Source organism: Macrotis lagotis, chromosome 1 (genome assembly GCF_037893015.1).
Source record: "Macrotis lagotis isolate mMagLag1 chromosome 1, bilby.v1.9.chrom.fasta, whole genome shotgun sequence".
Taxonomy (NCBI): Eukaryota; Metazoa; Chordata; class Mammalia; order Peramelemorphia; family Peramelidae; genus Macrotis; species Macrotis lagotis.
Window position 1 is genome coordinate 888,864,171 of NC_133658.1, and position 17,234 is coordinate 888,881,404.

Consider the following 17,234-nt stretch of genomic DNA (forward strand, 5'->3'; position numbering starts at 1 on the left):
TGGAGTCAGGAAGACCTAGATTCAAATTCTGCCTCAGGCTCCTGTTAGCTATGTGATCCTAGGAAAGCCACCTCATTTTGGGAATCTCAGTTTCCTCCCCTGTAAAATGAGGGAGTTGTATTTAATAGTTTTCAGGGTCCCTTCCAACTCTAAACCTATCATCCTTTGGTGAGTAGGTTAAGCCTAATACTGTGTTGGGCTTAAGTACACACAAGGGCATCCAGCTGGTGCTTAATGCTCCTCTGATCCATCCAATCTGATAGTTGATGCCAGGCAAAGCCTTGTGCCTGTCCATTAGCACAGCTGCAGCAATTGTCTGTATTCATGTGGTCCGTTAACTTCTATGATCCCGGCCAAGTACTGATGGAAAGATGGGATGGGATTACTGGATTTCTACTTTCTATTTTCTACTCTGGGTGCTTAAAAAGTGACTGTTTGGATTAAAACAACAAGGACAACAATCCACTACCTGGTTTTTAAATCAAGTGCTGATGAAAGTGGGAAAAAAAAGATTGGAGTAAAACCTCTCTTTGTCCAACAGAGGCTAAGTCTGATTGGTAAAGTGTCAGAGAGTCAGAGAGGAACCTCCTGTCTTTCTGCTCTACTAGGCAGCCCTTATCAAGATGCATTATCTTATTTTATTTTATTAATATTTAAGGCCCAAGTTTTGTCAGAATCCCTGTCAAGCAGCAGGGGGAGGGCTAGTTATGATGGGATTGCTTTTATCTTGGATCTTTAATAACCACAGGAACGAATCATGGAGGTCTCTTGCTTCCTCCACTGTCAGCCCATTTCCAGATAACACAAAACCACCTAATGTGCAGCAAGATGAAACTGGTCCGATACAAAGAGGTCCCAAAGAGTGTTAACAACCTTTGGCATATCAGCTGTCAAAGCAGGAATTCTTCCCTCCTCTCTTCTATTCTTCCCTTCTCTCCTCTTAGGAACTGACAGTTTACTAATATCCTTAGGAACAAATTATTTGGTATTTTAGAAATTTGGTCACATCACTCTGAAGAATTAAAAAAAAGGATAAAACTTGTGCTGTTACAGAACAGAACTTTTCTTAATTGGGCCAGCACTGGTGATGGGTGGGGCTGGGGAGGGAGGTGAATGCAGACTTTTGTGGACAATTACTGCAGAGTGGAAAGGAGGTCACAAAAGATACAACCAAGAATGACCATTCAAGAAAAGCATATATTTTGTCCTTGAAAGAAACCTGCCTCTCTAGAACTAGGAGTTCAGTTATGAGTAAGTCAGCCATTGCTTTTCCTTTTTTTGCCAGCAAACTCAAAGGTTTAAGAGTTCTGCCATCTATTGGAGTCAAGGCAAAGTGACATTTTAAAAGCCTTCAGTACATGTTCAAATAATGAGGAGAAACACTGAACTGTTTGTTCTCAATGAAGAAAACCTGGGAAGAGAAGCAAGATCTGGCTTTTCATCCAGGAGAAAAATCAGGAAAATTCACATTAGCCTGGGTGGACAGAAGGAGAGAATTTAGGCCTGTCCTCAGGCAGAAGGACACTGGCTATACATGACACAGGGGAGTGAAGGAAGCTCAGTGCAGAGATTCACTGGGCAGCCTTAGAGCAGGGGCTTCCTGGCTAAATACAACTGCCAGATTTCTATGCAAACCATCCTACACTTTCAGCCAGAGGTGTTATGCCCTAGTGCTGTCCCAGGTGCTCATTCCATAAACCACACCAGCCACTAAGATCTCTCTCTTTCTGTCAGACCTAGCTCCCAGGAAATGGTGCTTGGATTTATCAGAATGAAAAATCTAAACCTACAACCCGATAATTCAAAAGTAACATAGAATGCTTTACCAGCATCTTTTAATACACAATGATCTTTTTTCTCAGATTTACAATCTAACATAATAAATTCAGTGGCTAATTGCCAGATGCCACTTCAGATAACAGCAAGCTAGACATGAAGGGCTTAAAGGAAGGGTAAACAGATCTGAGGCTCCTGGATCTAAAGCTGTATTTCTGATGTCAGCATGAACTTGTTCTGAGAGATTATTAACTAAGGTATTTCCATTAATTTATATTTAGTCAACATATACTAATAATTAAGCTGTTCCAACCAATGATTCATTTCTAGGTTGCAAGAGACAAAGAAAACACTAGTTCCATCCCTAGTGAGAAGCTTCCCAGAAACCACATCTGTTTTCTTCAGAGAGCACAGTGAGATGAGAATTAAAGGAACAGATAACAGCCTGCACATGTGGGCAGAAGCAATTTTTGAGTAAGCTCTTTACAGAAGGAAAGGGGGAACCACATCAGAAAAAAGGCAATGAGAACAAGGAACTGTCTATAAAGAGAAGGGAACATCTGTATTCCAGCAAATACCAAAGGGCCATATTCTCTCCTGATTGCCTCTGTTTCTACAAATAGAAGATGAAACGAGCTTGATCTGTTTTTACCTAGCATGTACATACATGGTCACAAATGATGACTTCTTAATCAATGAATTTAGCACCTTTAAAGAAAAGATCAAGCTGACGATACACAAATCAAATGAAAACATTCCTTGGTAAAAGGAAGTTCCCTTAGACATGGGTTCCAATAACTGGCTTCCAGAAACTCTACTATCACTTTTGTCCCATTCTGGATTAGGGCATGTTCCTGCTAGTGTCTCCCCTTATCTGAGTCCCACCAGAAGTAAGAAAGTGAGCCCCTTACCGATACTTCATGCCTGTTCTCCGGGCTGTACAGTTGTCGAGGGAAAGCCCGTGCATGCGGAGGAAGTCCTCCATATTCCTGGCCTGGGCTGCCACCCGTACCTCTCGAAGTCGTTGAAGTTCCACCGCATCTGTCTGGCGGACGGGGTGCAGGGCCCAGTCTGAGTGATACCTACTGCTAACGCTCCTCAGGCTCTCGCTGTACGTCATGGACAACATGGCACCACCTGATTGGGGGACCTGGGGATGTTCTAGATGTATGATGAGAAAAAGCAGATCGCCCCCCAGTCCAATTCCCCCAAACACCATGCATCTGGGGTGGGGGGGAGTAGGAGTTTGGATATCTAGAGATAAAGATAGTATCCTCAACCAAACTCCTGCCATTGAAGGTGGAGGTGAGCTCCCCACAGCTGCTAATCAACTGGGTAAAATGCGCCCAACTACTAGAGGGCCATGTCTACTGATAATCAGATTTCAGATGCATGAGTTTTCCTTGCTTTCCAAAAAGGGAGTCATTAAGTAGCCTGCCATCAGACCCTGCTCTGTTCCTACATAAGCAAATTAAGCACAGGCAAAAGCTGCATTCCAGGTGGGAAACTGCGTAATGAAGCTAAACTCAAAAGTGCTCCAAATAAAAATGGGAGCATGCAAGGCACTCGTGTCCCAAGGAGACTGAAAGCGGACAAGGCTGTTGCACAGAGGCAAACTTTCAGTCTTTGCCTTCTACTTGTGAAGGTAGGTGAAATGTAAAAACAAATGGAGGGATGACCATTTGAAGAAACTTTTGCCAATATGCATAACCCATTCAGGGTGCTGACTTCTGTTCGATTAAATAATATCTATTCAATCAATCAGCAAGGGCCCACTATATATCGGGCACTGGGGGCATTGGCATTCTAAACGCTGGGGATTTAAAAGCAAAAGAAAAAAAATTAAAGAAAGAAAGGAAGGAAGGAAGGAAGGAAGAAAGAAAGAATTCTTCCTACATACATCCATACATTCTATGGATGGAAGGAAAGACTAGAATGATTGAAGTTGACCTTTTGTATCATGGAGAGCAGCTGTGGTTCTATACCCGACATAGGCATGCTTCACCAGGAGACAATTAATACAACTTAAATGTTAGGCACCATTTTGAAAGAAGGGTTATACAAAAAGGTCAAAAGCACATCTGTGATGCTTCCAATAGCACACATCAGATAGCAATGAGGCCAAAAATAGTTTAATATACTCAGGTTAAGAAAGAAAAAAATATATTAACTTCTCAAATTAAGAATAAACAACTTTACAAGAACAGGAGGAGAGAATAAGGCTAGAAAGCAGTTTGTCCACATCTGGATACTGAATTCAATTCCGGGTATTACATTTTAGGGAAGATGTTGGGAAGTTGGAAAGTGTCTAGAGAAGGGTATTTAGGTTGAAGAAGAGCCTTGAGTCTAGGTCAGATGATGATTGGTTGGTCCAACTGGGACTGTTTAATTTCATGAAGAGTCCAGAAAGTCATGATAGCTTCATCCAAGTACCTGAGGCTGCCATTTGAAAAACGGATTAGATATTCTGCTTGGCAAAAGGCAAAAATGAAGAGTGATAGATAGAAGTTGCAAGGAAGTAAATTTAGCTAATTTCAGGAAAAAATCACAAACCTTCTCACAATCAGAGCTGTCCAGTAGTAAAAGGGATGCTAAGAGGAGATGAGTTTCTCTTGGCTGGAGATCTTTAAACAGAAGCTAGATCACCACTTGTTGGATCAATTGCAGAAAGGATTATTGTTCAGATACAGGTTGGTTTTGATGATCTGGGAATTCTCTTGCTATCCTGAGATTCTGTATTTCACTATCAGGAATCTCAGTGCTGGGTTTCAGAGGCATGATGCTGACAAGGCTGCTCCATGACCACAGAAGTATGGCTATATAAGGACTTTAAACATGCTGAGATCAGCTAGTCCTGGAGTGGTAGGGGAAGTCTAGCCAGCTGAGGATGTAGAACAAGTATCTTTCTGACTGCTGGTTTCGGAAGAAGGGACTCATAAACCTATAACTGCTAGGCCCCAGAGGGAAAAGACTTCAGTTCACATCTAGCTATCAGAGGTGTTAATGTAGTTACTCCAAGGGCAAACTACTATTTTTTCATGGTACAGAGAACTCCCATGTGGGAATTAAAATTATTTCTCCTACTATAGTCTTCCAGAGGTATACTCAGCAAGAAAAGACTTCTTATTTAGTGCTGGTGTATTGCTATCATCATTCTTTCATTCAAATACTCATTAAAAAAATAAAATGCTATATATTAAGCACCTACTGAGGCAGTGCGACTTGGAGGAAAGAAAACTGGCTTCAAGCCTTGTCTCTGAATCCACTAGCTATGTCACCATGGTTAAGTCCATTGACCTACCCAGTGCCCCAAGGCAAATTCTGTAAGACCACTGTTGATCTGCCTTCAGGGAAGGCAGGCAAAATAACATGTCCTTGTTGCGCTGATATATCCCTAGAATCCAGCACAGTGTCTTCTGAGTGATAAGTATTTAATAAAAGTTCAGGATTTTTTTTAACAAAAAATAACACAAGATTATCTGATTTCACCTTACAGGTTTTGTGTGCGGAACACAAAGCTGAGTCCTAGAGATGTGAAAATGAAATAAACATGATAACCGCTCTTTGGGAATTGATACTCACGGGAATCACAGGACATGCATTCAACAAAGTATGAAATGAAGTAGAATGAGATAAAGATAAAGGAAACATCTGGACAAAGTTATAAGAATGGAGGGGAAGGTCTTGAAGGAAGAAAAGTGATGGACTTGGGAATCAGGAAAGGCCTGGGTTCGAATGCCAGTCCTGACTATTTGTACCACCTTGGACAGTAAAATGGAGATAGCAAAGATACCAATAACATTCTCTCATAGGACTTATGTGGAGAAAAAGCCCTTTGCAAACTATAATGTTCCATATAAATTTGAGTGATTGTGATGGGATGTGATGAGTGTATTGGCTGGAGAAGGCAGGAGGAGGGCAATGAGTACTGAAAGGATAGGTGGAAATTCAAAGAAGAAAATTTAGGACTGATGTAAAGAGAAGCGTTTTTAATAATGAGCTATGCAGAAGTGGAATGGGCTATCCCTCTATTGGGCTCTGAGCAAAGGCTGGTTAACCAGTTGCCTGAAATGAAGCAGAATTCTTGTGCACGTAGAGGTTGGACATTATCATTTTTGAAGACCTCTTCAACATTGAGATTCTGTCATTCAGAGAAGTCCAATTTGGCCAGAACCCAGAGTATCCAGAGTCAGAGGAATAGAGACAGTTTGGAAAGATGGATGGAGTGCTCAAGTAGATTCAGGTTCAAATCCTGCTTCAGTTACTAGCATAATGGCAGACACATAGTTGGTGCTTAATAATTGCTTGTTTGTTCTTTGATCAAATACTAGCTTTAAATATTTGGTGAAATTGCTTTCCTAATGTACCTCAGTTTCCTCATGATTAAAATGAAGGTGTTGGACTCAGTGGGCTCTAATGTTGCTTTCATCTCTAAATCAATGATCCTATGAAGAGACTGAAATAAAACCGAAAAAGTGAATCTGAATCTGATTAAGGGGGAATTTGATTTTCAAAGTTTAGACAAATCTCAAAGGCAATTGGAACCACTGCAAATTTTGGGGGCAGTCATTGACAGTCTTGTATCATTGGCAGATTATCTGGATAGAGAAATATGTGCAGGATAGATTTGGGAATAAGGGCAATGTATTTGGCCAATGAAGACATTATTCAAGTGAGGTGAAGTAGGCTAAAGAATCAGGAGCCCTAGAAGAGAAACACCAGTTCTATCTGGTTACAAAGCAGCTGAAGTGCAGAAAGTGGGAGGTTGTCAGTCTATGGAATGATGTCTTCCTTTTTTCCTCGCCAGGCTGATGTTCTATGCTTTTTTCATGGCCTTTGAAGTCATGCCTTCTTTTTGAGCAAAGAGTCTTTGCTTTTATCTGAATCAGCTAAAGGGTGGGGCCCTAGGAATTTGGAAAAAAAAACAACCTGGGGCAAAGAAGCCAGAGGGAGAAAGAGGAGACACCTTGGACTTCTGCCTGGGAAGGGGAAGCTGATTTAGAAGGTTTACTTGGAAGCTAAATTAACTGGAAAGATACTCTGGAAACCTGACCACTCAAAGAAGTGCAGTGCTGGGCCACACCCCTGGGCAACTTGTTCCTTTGACCCAGGCTCTGGTACGAGTACATCAATAATGGATTGGAAATCAGGACTCCTAAGCTTGGACAGCGACTTGCAGTTAAGCGGTAGTTGCTATTATTACTCTGGATCTGGAGTCAGGAAGACAAGGGTTTCAAATTCTGTCTCAGATACTAGCTGGGCAAATGATCCCCTAGACTGTCTCCATCTCTAAAAGAAGGGTTAGATTCAATGACTTTTGAGGCTGCTTCCGGCTCTGAATCTATGCACCATAAAGTTACCTCACTTCTAATAGCTCTGGTCTGGGCCTTATTCACCATAAAGCCCCTCTACTAGATAGGCTGAAAAGGGATCAGGGAGCATAGAAAGATTTTGAGTTCTTTGCAGGTGGAACTGGAACCAAAGGAAGGTAAAGTAGGAAGACACCCAGGAATCCTTATGCAAGAGGTTGTAAGAAGTTACATTTTGGAATGACTTTTTATAAATGCCTATTTTTAACTCCAGAAATGAAGGTATATATGTTGATAAGCCAGGTGGCCTTTGTTAACAGCTAAAGTTCCATACCTTTGTTGGGTAAGCCCATCCAGAGGATACATATGTTCCAATGCAGAAAGGCACCTTTACCTAGGAGGGTAGGGTAGGTGGGAATAAGTGGAGTGACACAATTCTCTTGTCTCAACCAAAGGCTGCAATTATAGTTTAGTTTGGTTTAATGAACATTTAAGTACCTAAAATAAGAAAATCTCTTTTCTAAGTGCTAGAGATACAAAGACAGAAGTCTCTGCCCTCAAGGAAATTAGAATCCTAGTGGGTTTTAGATTTTAATTCAATTTGAGTCAATATTCATTCAATTTAATTCAACTCCCCCCCCCCCCCCACATTCAATATGCTAGGCCTGTGCTAGAAAGGAATAGTTCCTTCCCTTCTTATATTCTAAGAGGAAAGTGTGGGGGGGGGGGAGAAGGAGTATCAGAAAAAGCTTAGTTTAGGAGATGGGTTTTGAGGGAATCTTAGGGAATCTATGCAGAGGAGGAAGTTAGGGAAGTGCATTCCAGGTGTAGGTCACAGCCTGTACCCACATAGAGATGATGGTGTGTCCCTGACTCCCCTGGATATCTGAATCATGCTAACAGTTCCTTTTCCCACTGCCATCAACTCTCTTCCCTCCCTTCTCTGCCTTTGGACTTCCCAGCTTGGCCATTCAGGGAAGTGAACCCTTGGCAGAGAAGGCTGCCGCAACCACATCCCAAAGCCAGCACTCTCATCTGCAGTATCACTTGGTGCCCAGAACCAGTCAATGAATTTTCCATTTTTCTTTTGCCTTCCCCTGATGACTGAAGGTCTCAGACTGGAGAGCAAGGGGAAGGCATCAGAATCTGGGCTGCAGATTGCCACAGGATGAAGCCATGGAAGAACTTGCCTGGTAATCTGCCCTATATGGAATAAAAAGGATAAGCTTCTTCTGTGCAAGTGAACACTGGGGGAAGGTGGATAGTACATTGCACGTGGATGGGTAGGGAGTGTGGTGAGTGCCTACTGATGCACCTGATATTTTACAGATAGAGCCAATGTGGGAGATGAGAAATCTGGAGCTGGAGCTGAAGATATTTTGACTCAAGTGACTTCAAACTGAGTTTGTGCCTGTGCCTTAGGAAGATTATTTCAGCAATTGGATGAAGGGTAGACTGGAGAAGTAGTGAGATCTGCTAGGAGGTGACAGATGATGAGGGAATGGCCTTTTTGGAGGTTTTTATTTGCTGGCTCACTAATTCTTCACCCCTGCTTGTTCTTAGAATAAGTTTTCCTCACCTGGAGGTCAGATTTCCCATAGCTCTTTCTTACTAGGGATCAACCTTGTTTTGCTGTCTTTCCTGGGTGTTTTGCCAGGGAGGACCCAGAAAGCCACCTTACCTAGAATGAGTACATTGCCCTCACTTCCAAAAAATGGACTCTGTCCAAGCTTCATTTCAAAGCCCTACAGACACTGTAGCCCTCTTCTGATCCTCTGAAATGGCAGTGTTCCTTCCCTCTTTCCTGAAACCACCTTGCATATATTTCAAAATTAATTGTGTGCTCCATGTTTTCTCTAAGAGAATGCAACTCCATGAGGGAGTGTGTGTGTGTGTGTGTGTGTGTGTGTGTGTGTTTAGGGAAACAACCCATACATAGTGTATACTTATTGAATTGAACTGAATTATGTACTCTATAGAAATCTCATGAAATAGGGCCCTATCTACTGCAACCCAAAGGCAAGATGGTATCCTGAGCAAAAAGCTATGAGCCACACCTTTAAAGAAAAGAAGGATCCTAGAGTGGAACTGAGAAGGGTCCTTTATTGATCTCTGAATTAGCAACAGTGGGAAGTTAACAGTATTTGCCTTAAGGAGAAATGGGTGTGAACTGGGCTTGGGTTAAAGTCCCTAAAAAAGGCATCTTTATGAGAAAGTCTTGTGTTTCACCTGCCCTCTACTGGAGGGCTACAAGCTGTTCAAGATAAGCAAATAGAGGCAAAAGAAATTAAAAGTAATTTTTCTGGGAAAGAGAAAGACTGAGTGCCATAATGGATAGAAAGCTGACCATAGAGTCAGGAAGACCTGAGTTCAAACCTTACCTTTGACAGAAATGGTTGTATGATCCTGGGCTAGTCCTCTCATTGGGCTAGTTAATGTCTCTAAAGACAATAAGCTTCAGAGAAAGGTGCTGACTCACACTGATGGAGTTTCCTCCCCACACTAATGAAATCACAAGCTGAGATCAATATTTTGGAGAAGGGGGAAGTGTTAACAATCTGTGGGAGCCAAGGTTGGGCAAGGCCTCTTCTGAAGCAGGGCATGGAGCTACCTTGATGGGAGCCAGTGGTTCTAAGAGGCAGATGTGAAAAGGGAGAGTATCACAGGCAATGGGGACAGGTGGAATGTCAGGAGGAAGCAAGTAGTCCAGTAGAATGCCTTTTTGTTTGCCACTGGAATTCTCATTTTCTTCTCCAATATCCTAAGAAAAGCTGGGATAATGCTAAGGCACTTCTAAAGCAGCAGGGCAATGTATGTGTCAGTCAAAATGTGGAAAAATAGGAACCAGTAGCCCTCAGTTTACCCATTGGCTCCTGTTCCATGTGAATGCCAGTAATATTGCAAATGGTGGTAATTTTTCCTGAAAACCAGGGCATGTCTCAGACTCACCACTTTTCCACCCAGACATGACCACACAGAAATCAATAACCATTAGCCTTCAAGACATTACTAATAAAAAACCCAGCCCTACTTTTTGAAATAAAACCAGGCTCCAGAAACACCTTAAAAAAACACAACACTTCTCACCTCTCAGGAAGTGCACACACCTGGGTGCAAGAGAAAGGGAGATGATGAGAAGAGGCAAAAGGTTAGAAATCAGGGGATTTCAGATTTTTAGAGGGGGTAGAGGACTAATATTTAAAGTTCATTTTAATGTAAAAATTAGTTTTACAGCCTTACAATTCCTTGGCTGGGTGTATAAAGCCCAGAACAATCTGGTTCCAACCTTCTTTTCTACTCTGATCTCACTTTACTGCCCTTCATCCACCATATTCCTGCTAAACCTGCCAGCTTGCTAGTTCCCCAAGTTTCTTCTTCCATTCCTTATCCCCCATCCTTGGTGCCTTTGCAGAGGCTTAACTCAAGATTGGAAAGTGCTTCTATGTCTCACTTCCTGAGGCTTAGTTAGGAAGCCGCTTTCTATCTAGGGGTAGGGAACTTTCTTTCTGTCGAGGGGCATTTAAATATTTATATCATTTGAGGGCCATATAAAAATTATCAACTTAAAAAAAATTAGCCTACTATATTTGGTCAAACGTCAATTAATTCACTCTTAAAAACTCCTAGATCTATTGAATTTCTAGTCCAGCCTGTTGTTTGCCATGGCAGCTCCAGATCAAAAGATTTCACCAGTCTTTTATAAGGCTTGGGGGTCAGATGTTCCCTGCCCCATTCTATAGGAAGCCTTTCCTGATCAGTTTGGTTTTTAGTGTTTTCTCCCTCCTCAAATTATCATGTTCTATGTGTATTCATATTCTTTTTTTGGTCTTTTATATCCAGAGCCCATACATACGTTAAATATTTAATAAATGCCAGCTGAATTGAATTGAATTCTTTAGGTCTCTGTTCATCATCAGCTCACCATAAGGACAGCATAGACTGGAATAAAATTTTCTGTTTTTCCAGCCTAGGATCATTGGAATTTCTGTAGTTCTCACGGAAAATGGGGTTAAAAGGCAGAGGAGATTAAAAGGCAGAGGAGACATGAAGGGGAGATAGAGAATGACTTGGGCATGGAGGAGTTGAACCTGAAAGACATATTATAAGAAAGGATGGCGCTGCATTTTGAAAGGGAAGGGAGACTGGAGTCCTGGAGATATTTGGAGGCTCTTGTGGGGTTAGAAGGAATAATTTGAGTGAATAGGAAATGCATGCACAGGATAGGTACTCAATAAATACTGAACAAATAAATGAATGGGTAGATAGTCTGATATGAAAGAAGAAACTTAAAAAGGGCCACTGGTCTAGAGGGCAGAATAAAAGTTCTTGAAACTCCTTGTCAGGTTGACAGTTTTTTTTCATTGGCAAAATGGAACCTGCCCTCATGGAAACTCTGAATGTGAGTCCTGTTCATAATATACTAATAGAATAAAATCATTGTCATTGCCCCTACCAATAGGCCACCTTTTCTTCATGGAATCCTAATAACTCTATAGTCTCAGGGATTCAACCCAGACTATCTCCATTTTCAACACAACAAAACCTCACACCTCTGATGCAGGTGAGCCAAAAGTCAAAACTGAATGACAAAGCCAAAAGACAAAACCCAAATTCACCCCTTTCCAAGACCCAGAGAAACCAGTATTCAATCTCAAAATCTTTGTTGCTTCTTTACCCTTAAGATTTTTCTCCTATTCCAGTGTCTGCTTATTGTGAATCTGTTTTTGTAGAAAGGAGGCAGGGGGCTTGGAATTCTTGCTGTAGCTGTGGCTCACATAGTTGGAACTAAAGACTCACACACCAACACACTGCTGAAGGAACAAATCTGATACTTGGAATTCTATATTCTCGACCTCTTTACAAAGAGTTTCCATCAGAAGCATATACTGAGGGACTGAAGAGCTATTGTAATGTTGAACTACTTTGTTATGGTACAAGTGACGGTCACTTAAAAAGCATGTAGAATTATTGAAAAGCAAGGGAAGCAGAAAAGAGGAATAGTTATCTTTTAGGAAGGGAAAGCAGCTCAGAAATGCAGCAGGTCCATTCAGCCAAAAAAAGCAACTTTTGCTAAAGAAAAAAAAATCCAATAATGGGACAGCTCAGTGGTTCAATTCTTGTCTCAGGTGCAAAGCAGTTGCTTTGTCTGGGTGGGGGTGGCTTTCCTAGGCTGATTTCTCAGGTACCTATAAACCCTCACTAACAGACTCCCCAGAAAAAAAGTACATTAGTTAAGACCAGAGCAAAGGAGATGCAAAATGGTGACATTTCTATCTAAGAGATAGGAGAGAGAAAGGGAGAGGAACTATTCGGTAAGACTCATCCCCAAGGCTGATGAAAAGCATTCCCAGACAGAAAAGGCAAGCTGTCTTGATAGTCCCCCCAGTCCTCCTGCCCTCTGCTCTCCATTCCCACACACTGCAATCTGCTTCTCCTATGTCAGGAGGCATGCTAACCTTTAGGATCTTCTTCCTTTTGAAGACACGGAAGGTCAGCTGGGCTTCTTGTCGAGGAATGAGAGGGATCTCCAAACCTCAAGTTTTTTGCTGAGTTACCTGAGCTCGTCAGGGACAATTAGAACCAAGCTTCCTGCCCGCCTGAAAGAGCTGCCAAATTCCAAATTTCCATTCCTCCAGACTAAAGAAGAGGACCCACCTGCTTCCTTGGGCTCTTGCTCATTAAGAAAAAGTCTAGTTTATTAGGGGTTCAGCAGAGGCTAGAAAAGATCTTGCGCATGTCCCCCTCCCCCAATCAGAGGAGTGTCACAGCTGAACGTCAGAAGCAATTGGTGAAAGAGACAAATCCCCCAAGAGTGAAGAATTTTGTAGCAGCAAATCCATTAGTCCTATTAGAGCATTTTCATCTCGGTAAACAAAGGCTAAATTATTCAACAGCCTCTGCTTTCCTAAAAGCCTTTGAATGTGCTGTTTCACAGTGCACTCTGGCATGGATTGGCCAGAATAAGGCAAAGAAAAGAGCTAGATGAGAGCATAGCTTCTGGTTGTTTGGGGGGCAGGGGATGAGCTGCTCCCAGTACCCCAAAGGGTGTGCTTTGGTGTGGGATAAGCAGTGATGAGCACAGATTACCCACAGTCCTCCTTGACATGCTGTTAACATAAATGATGATCCTCTACCCTCAACAGGTCTGGTCAGGTCCACCTGATCAGTTCCACCTTCAGCCTAGGAGGACAGGTGATGACTAAAGCCTGGTGAGGATTTTTTGGTAGACACATGGGCCAGCAGCATGCCCCACCCTCAATGGCTATTATATTAATGATGGGTACTTCTATTGTATGTCAGAGAGAAGCAAAATGGCACAGAGAGAGCCAGTCAAGGGAGTCAGGAAGACCTGCTACCCATGTGGCCACAGCAAGTCCCTTAACTTCTCAATACATTGATGTAAATCTGTAAGATTGGAAGTTATCTGCATTGGCAGATGGAGTTTACACACTGAAAGGGATTCCCCAAAGAGATGAACTCACAAGGCCAGACATTACCTCCCTCCTTCTCTTCCCCTCCTCAAATAAAAAAAAAAGTCTCTGCAGCTTTATTCTATTAAAGCTCATTTTAAGCTATTAAATAATAACTTACTTAAATGATCAAGACTTAAAACTACAGTGAAGCTTTGGGGACAGCCTGCATACATCATAAAGTTCCTCGTATATATGACTCCCTTGAGTCTAACAACATCCTTGAGGTAGACACCACCGGCATTACTATGGACACTTGTAGAAGAGGAAAATGAGGTATGGAAAGATTAAGAGACCTATCTAGGGTCACAAAGGCAATATGCACTCGGGGTAGGATTCAAACCTAAGTCTTTCTGGCTCCAAGCAAGCCCTCCACCCATTATCTCTGACTCTCTAATGCAGAGATAGTTCTCAAGCTTTCTTTGTGTTGTGGATTCTTTTGATATCTTGTGAAGTTGAAGGGTATCTTAAGATATTTTAAACTGCAAAAGACCCCACTCCTATATATATATATGTATATATGTAATATATGTGTTTTATATGTGTAATATATATGTATGTCTGTATATCTGGATACATACACATATGTATATATGTAAACATACATTTTTTCTTTTTTCACATACATAGACATATTCACAAAGGAAACTAATTATTTTAAAATGTTAAAAATGATAAAAAAATCTTTTTAAAATGTCAAAAAAAGTTTTAATTCCTGCTGTAAGGGTAACCAGGAGTGATGTTAAATGTTACCAAGGGCTATCTGAAAGGCTCTATCTCCTTTATAGGATGCTTGAACACTGGACTAGGTCTTCTGATGATCTAGCTCAATGGTCCTCAACTTTTGTGAAGGTCATAGACAATAGACTTCACCTGAATTCTAGAAACACTAGTCCACAGGTCTGGGGAACACCAACCAAATCTAGTGATATGGCTTCAAGGAAGGAGAAACTCTTGAAAAAATGTAAAATCCAACAGGAAGCACTGGTACTACTGTTTCAGGTTTCTGAAGCTAATGCAGAGTAAGATTTCTCAGGGACTCCACCTGCTGGTGAATGGGCCCAAAGCTCTTAGTATCATGTGTTTTTTTTTCTATTGTGTCTAACTTTGTGACTCCATTTGGAGGTTTTTTTTTTTTTTTTTTTTTTTGCAAGGCAATGGGGTTAAGTGGCTTGCCCAAGGCCACACAGCTAGGTAATTATTAAGTGTCTGAGGCCGGATTTGAACTCAGGTACTCCGGACTCCAGGGCTGGTGCTCTATCTACTGCGCCACCTAGCCGCCCCCATTTGAAGTTTCTTCACAAAGATGCCAGAGTAGTTTTGCCATTTCCTTCTCCAGCTCATTTTACAGATGAGGAAACTGAGGCACACGGGGTAAAGTGACTTGCCTAGGGTCACACAGCTGGTAAGACCAGATTTGAACTTAGGAAAAGGAGTCTTCCTGACTCCAGGCCCAGCACATTATGCACTAAGGTGCCACCTAGCTGCCCCTGCTAATATCACTGGTGATTCTGATAATCCCACCAGCATTGCCTCATTGGATCTTTGCCCCAAAGTAGGCCAAGATGCAAGATGGGCAGGACATTCGATCCTTTTTTTTGACAAATGAGCAAACTGAGGCTCAGAGTGATTAAAAAAAGATTTACCAAATGCAACACAGCTAGTTATATATCACAGAACCTTGAATTCGGGCACCTGCTCTAACTTTCTGACACAAAGGAGGAAATGAAGCCTAGATAGGTGAAATGTGGAGAACAGGACAAAGCCTGGTCTTCATGCTTCCCTCTCCCCCCCACCACCAGGCCTTTACCTTTGCTTTCTGCATCCTTGAACCTGAGTCTCTGAAGTTTGATTCCACTGTACATCCAGAATATTTCCATGTCAGGTGAACCTTTGCCCCCCAGTCTTCTCTTTGGTATGTTATCCCATTATAGTGTAAGATTTTTTGAGGGCAAGACCTGCCATGATTCCCATTCTTTTTTCTCTATCTCATTTTACAGATAAGGAAATTGAGGCAAACAGGATGAAGTGACTTGTCCAGGGTCCTCAATGCTTTGCACATAAATAAGAATTTAATAAATAAATACATCCCTCTTTCTTGCCCAACTCTCCCCTTTTCCCAGATAAGGAACCAAACTTTGAGAAGTGAAGAGTTAAGTGATTTAGTAAAAGTCACACTGGTAGGATTTGAACCCAGGTCTGCTGATTCCAGATTCAATGATACCAATGCTACCAGTCCAAAGTCAAGTACCAGTTGGCAGCAGAAGCAGAGTCAGGACTGTGTCCTGAATCTTTGGACTCCTAGACCAAGATGAAATGTTGACTTCCCCAACATGATATGCTAATTATTCAGCAGATTCTGATTTCTTCAAAGCCTACTACTCTGATCTTTCACTATGGGCCCCAAATGCTAAAACCAAGAGCTTGCTACCTCTCAGGATTAGGTTCAATATGTCCCATAGATGCAGGAACGGGGAGACAGATGGGATAACTTCCTCTAGACCAGAAGCTCTGCGGCTTACTAATAACATTCAGTTTCTGAGAGTGGCCTGGAGGTACAGAGGGTTTAAGCCTGGTGTCCAAGGCCCAGTCTGGATGAGAGTTTGAATCTGGCCTCAGACACTTGACTCACTAGCTGTGTGACCTGGGGCAAATCACTTAACCCTGACTGCCCCATATCCAGGGTTCTCTCCAGTCATCCTGATCCATATCTGGTCACTGGACCCTAATGGCTCTGGAGGAGAAAGTGAGGCTGGTGACTTAGCATAGCCCCCCCTCACTCAAACCCAATTCATGTGCTTGTCATGGTTTTCTTTGAGAATGAAGGGCAAACAGCATCAGTAGCCCAGTCTAGGTGAGTTGTCCTGCCTTCAAGGTTGGCTCTGTCCACTAAGAGCCTTGTGACATTTCCCTCACTTTATTCAAAACAATGCTATATAATACCTAATTTTTTCCCCGGTCTGATTCTTGGCATAATTATATTCTTTACATAGGTTCTGGGCTTTTCTTTATGAAAAACAAAAGGATCTAGTGCTAAACTTATGGGATGATACTTGTATGGGAAGGGAATTTCATTCCTGAAGACATCCCAGTCCCTTCTCTGGTCTTGAAGTCAGGAGGGCCTGGATTCAAATCTTGACCCAGACACTTCCTATTCCTGTTGCCTCTCTCATTACCTGGTGTATCACTAGCTTTAAAATTTGTGAAGCATTCCACATACATTATTTCCTTTGATCTAGTTGTGTGACCCTGGGCAAGTCATAAGCTAAGTCAGCATCTGTTTCCTTCAAAATGTAAATTTAAAAATTTCCAGAAAAATGAGTTGGTTGGATTCTGTGACCTCCAAGACTGCTATCACCTCTAAATCTGTCTTGGAATTGTTTAATTTACATCAGCCCCCTGATCTCTGAAAATCCCACATTCACAGTTACTCATTAACAGATCTTTTTGCAAGGGCTGATGGCTTTCAGAAATAAACTAGCCAGGACATCATACCAAAGAATCCGCATTCAAATGGAAATTCTGCAGTGCCTTACCTGAAATCTGAGGGGCATCCCATCTCACAATGATCTGGGCTGGTGAAGGGCACCTTATGTCATCTACCCACAGTGTTGATCCTTCCCACCCCACTCCCTGACCTGCTACTAGCTACTAGCTTAGGAGAAAATAAAGGTCTCTG

At 42.0% G+C, this 17,234-nt stretch overlaps 1 protein-coding gene and 1 long non-coding RNA gene across 8 annotated transcripts in view; one reads left to right on the top strand and one right to left on the bottom strand.

Annotated features, from left to right (window-relative positions):
- LOC141509245 (uncharacterized) overlaps positions 1 to 5,628 on the top strand; it is a 26,591-nt gene extending 20,963 nt beyond the window's left edge. For both annotated transcript variants that reach the window (XR_012474612.1, XR_012474613.1), the window contains 2 exons: positions 2,107 to 3,421; positions 5,273 to 5,628. This is a non-coding gene — a long non-coding RNA (uncharacterized LOC141509245). The remainder of the gene's footprint in view (positions 1 to 2,106; positions 3,422 to 5,272) is intronic.
- The window catches only part of KCNAB2 (potassium voltage-gated channel subfamily A regulatory beta subunit 2), a 186,399-nt gene that overhangs the window by 78,393 nt on the left and 90,772 nt on the right, over positions 1 to 17,234 (bottom strand). Inside the window, exon 1 of one of the 6 annotated variants that reach the window (XM_074218630.1) lies at positions 2,688 to 17,232. The exons of the other annotated variants lie outside the window; for them this stretch is intronic. Within the exon in view, the coding sequence (XP_074074731.1) occupies positions 2,688 to 3,070 (383 nt within the window). The 5' untranslated portion in view covers positions 3,071 to 17,232. Of the gene's footprint in view, positions 1 to 2,687; positions 17,233 to 17,234 lie in introns of those variants that run through there. 6 annotated transcript variants of the gene reach the window in all.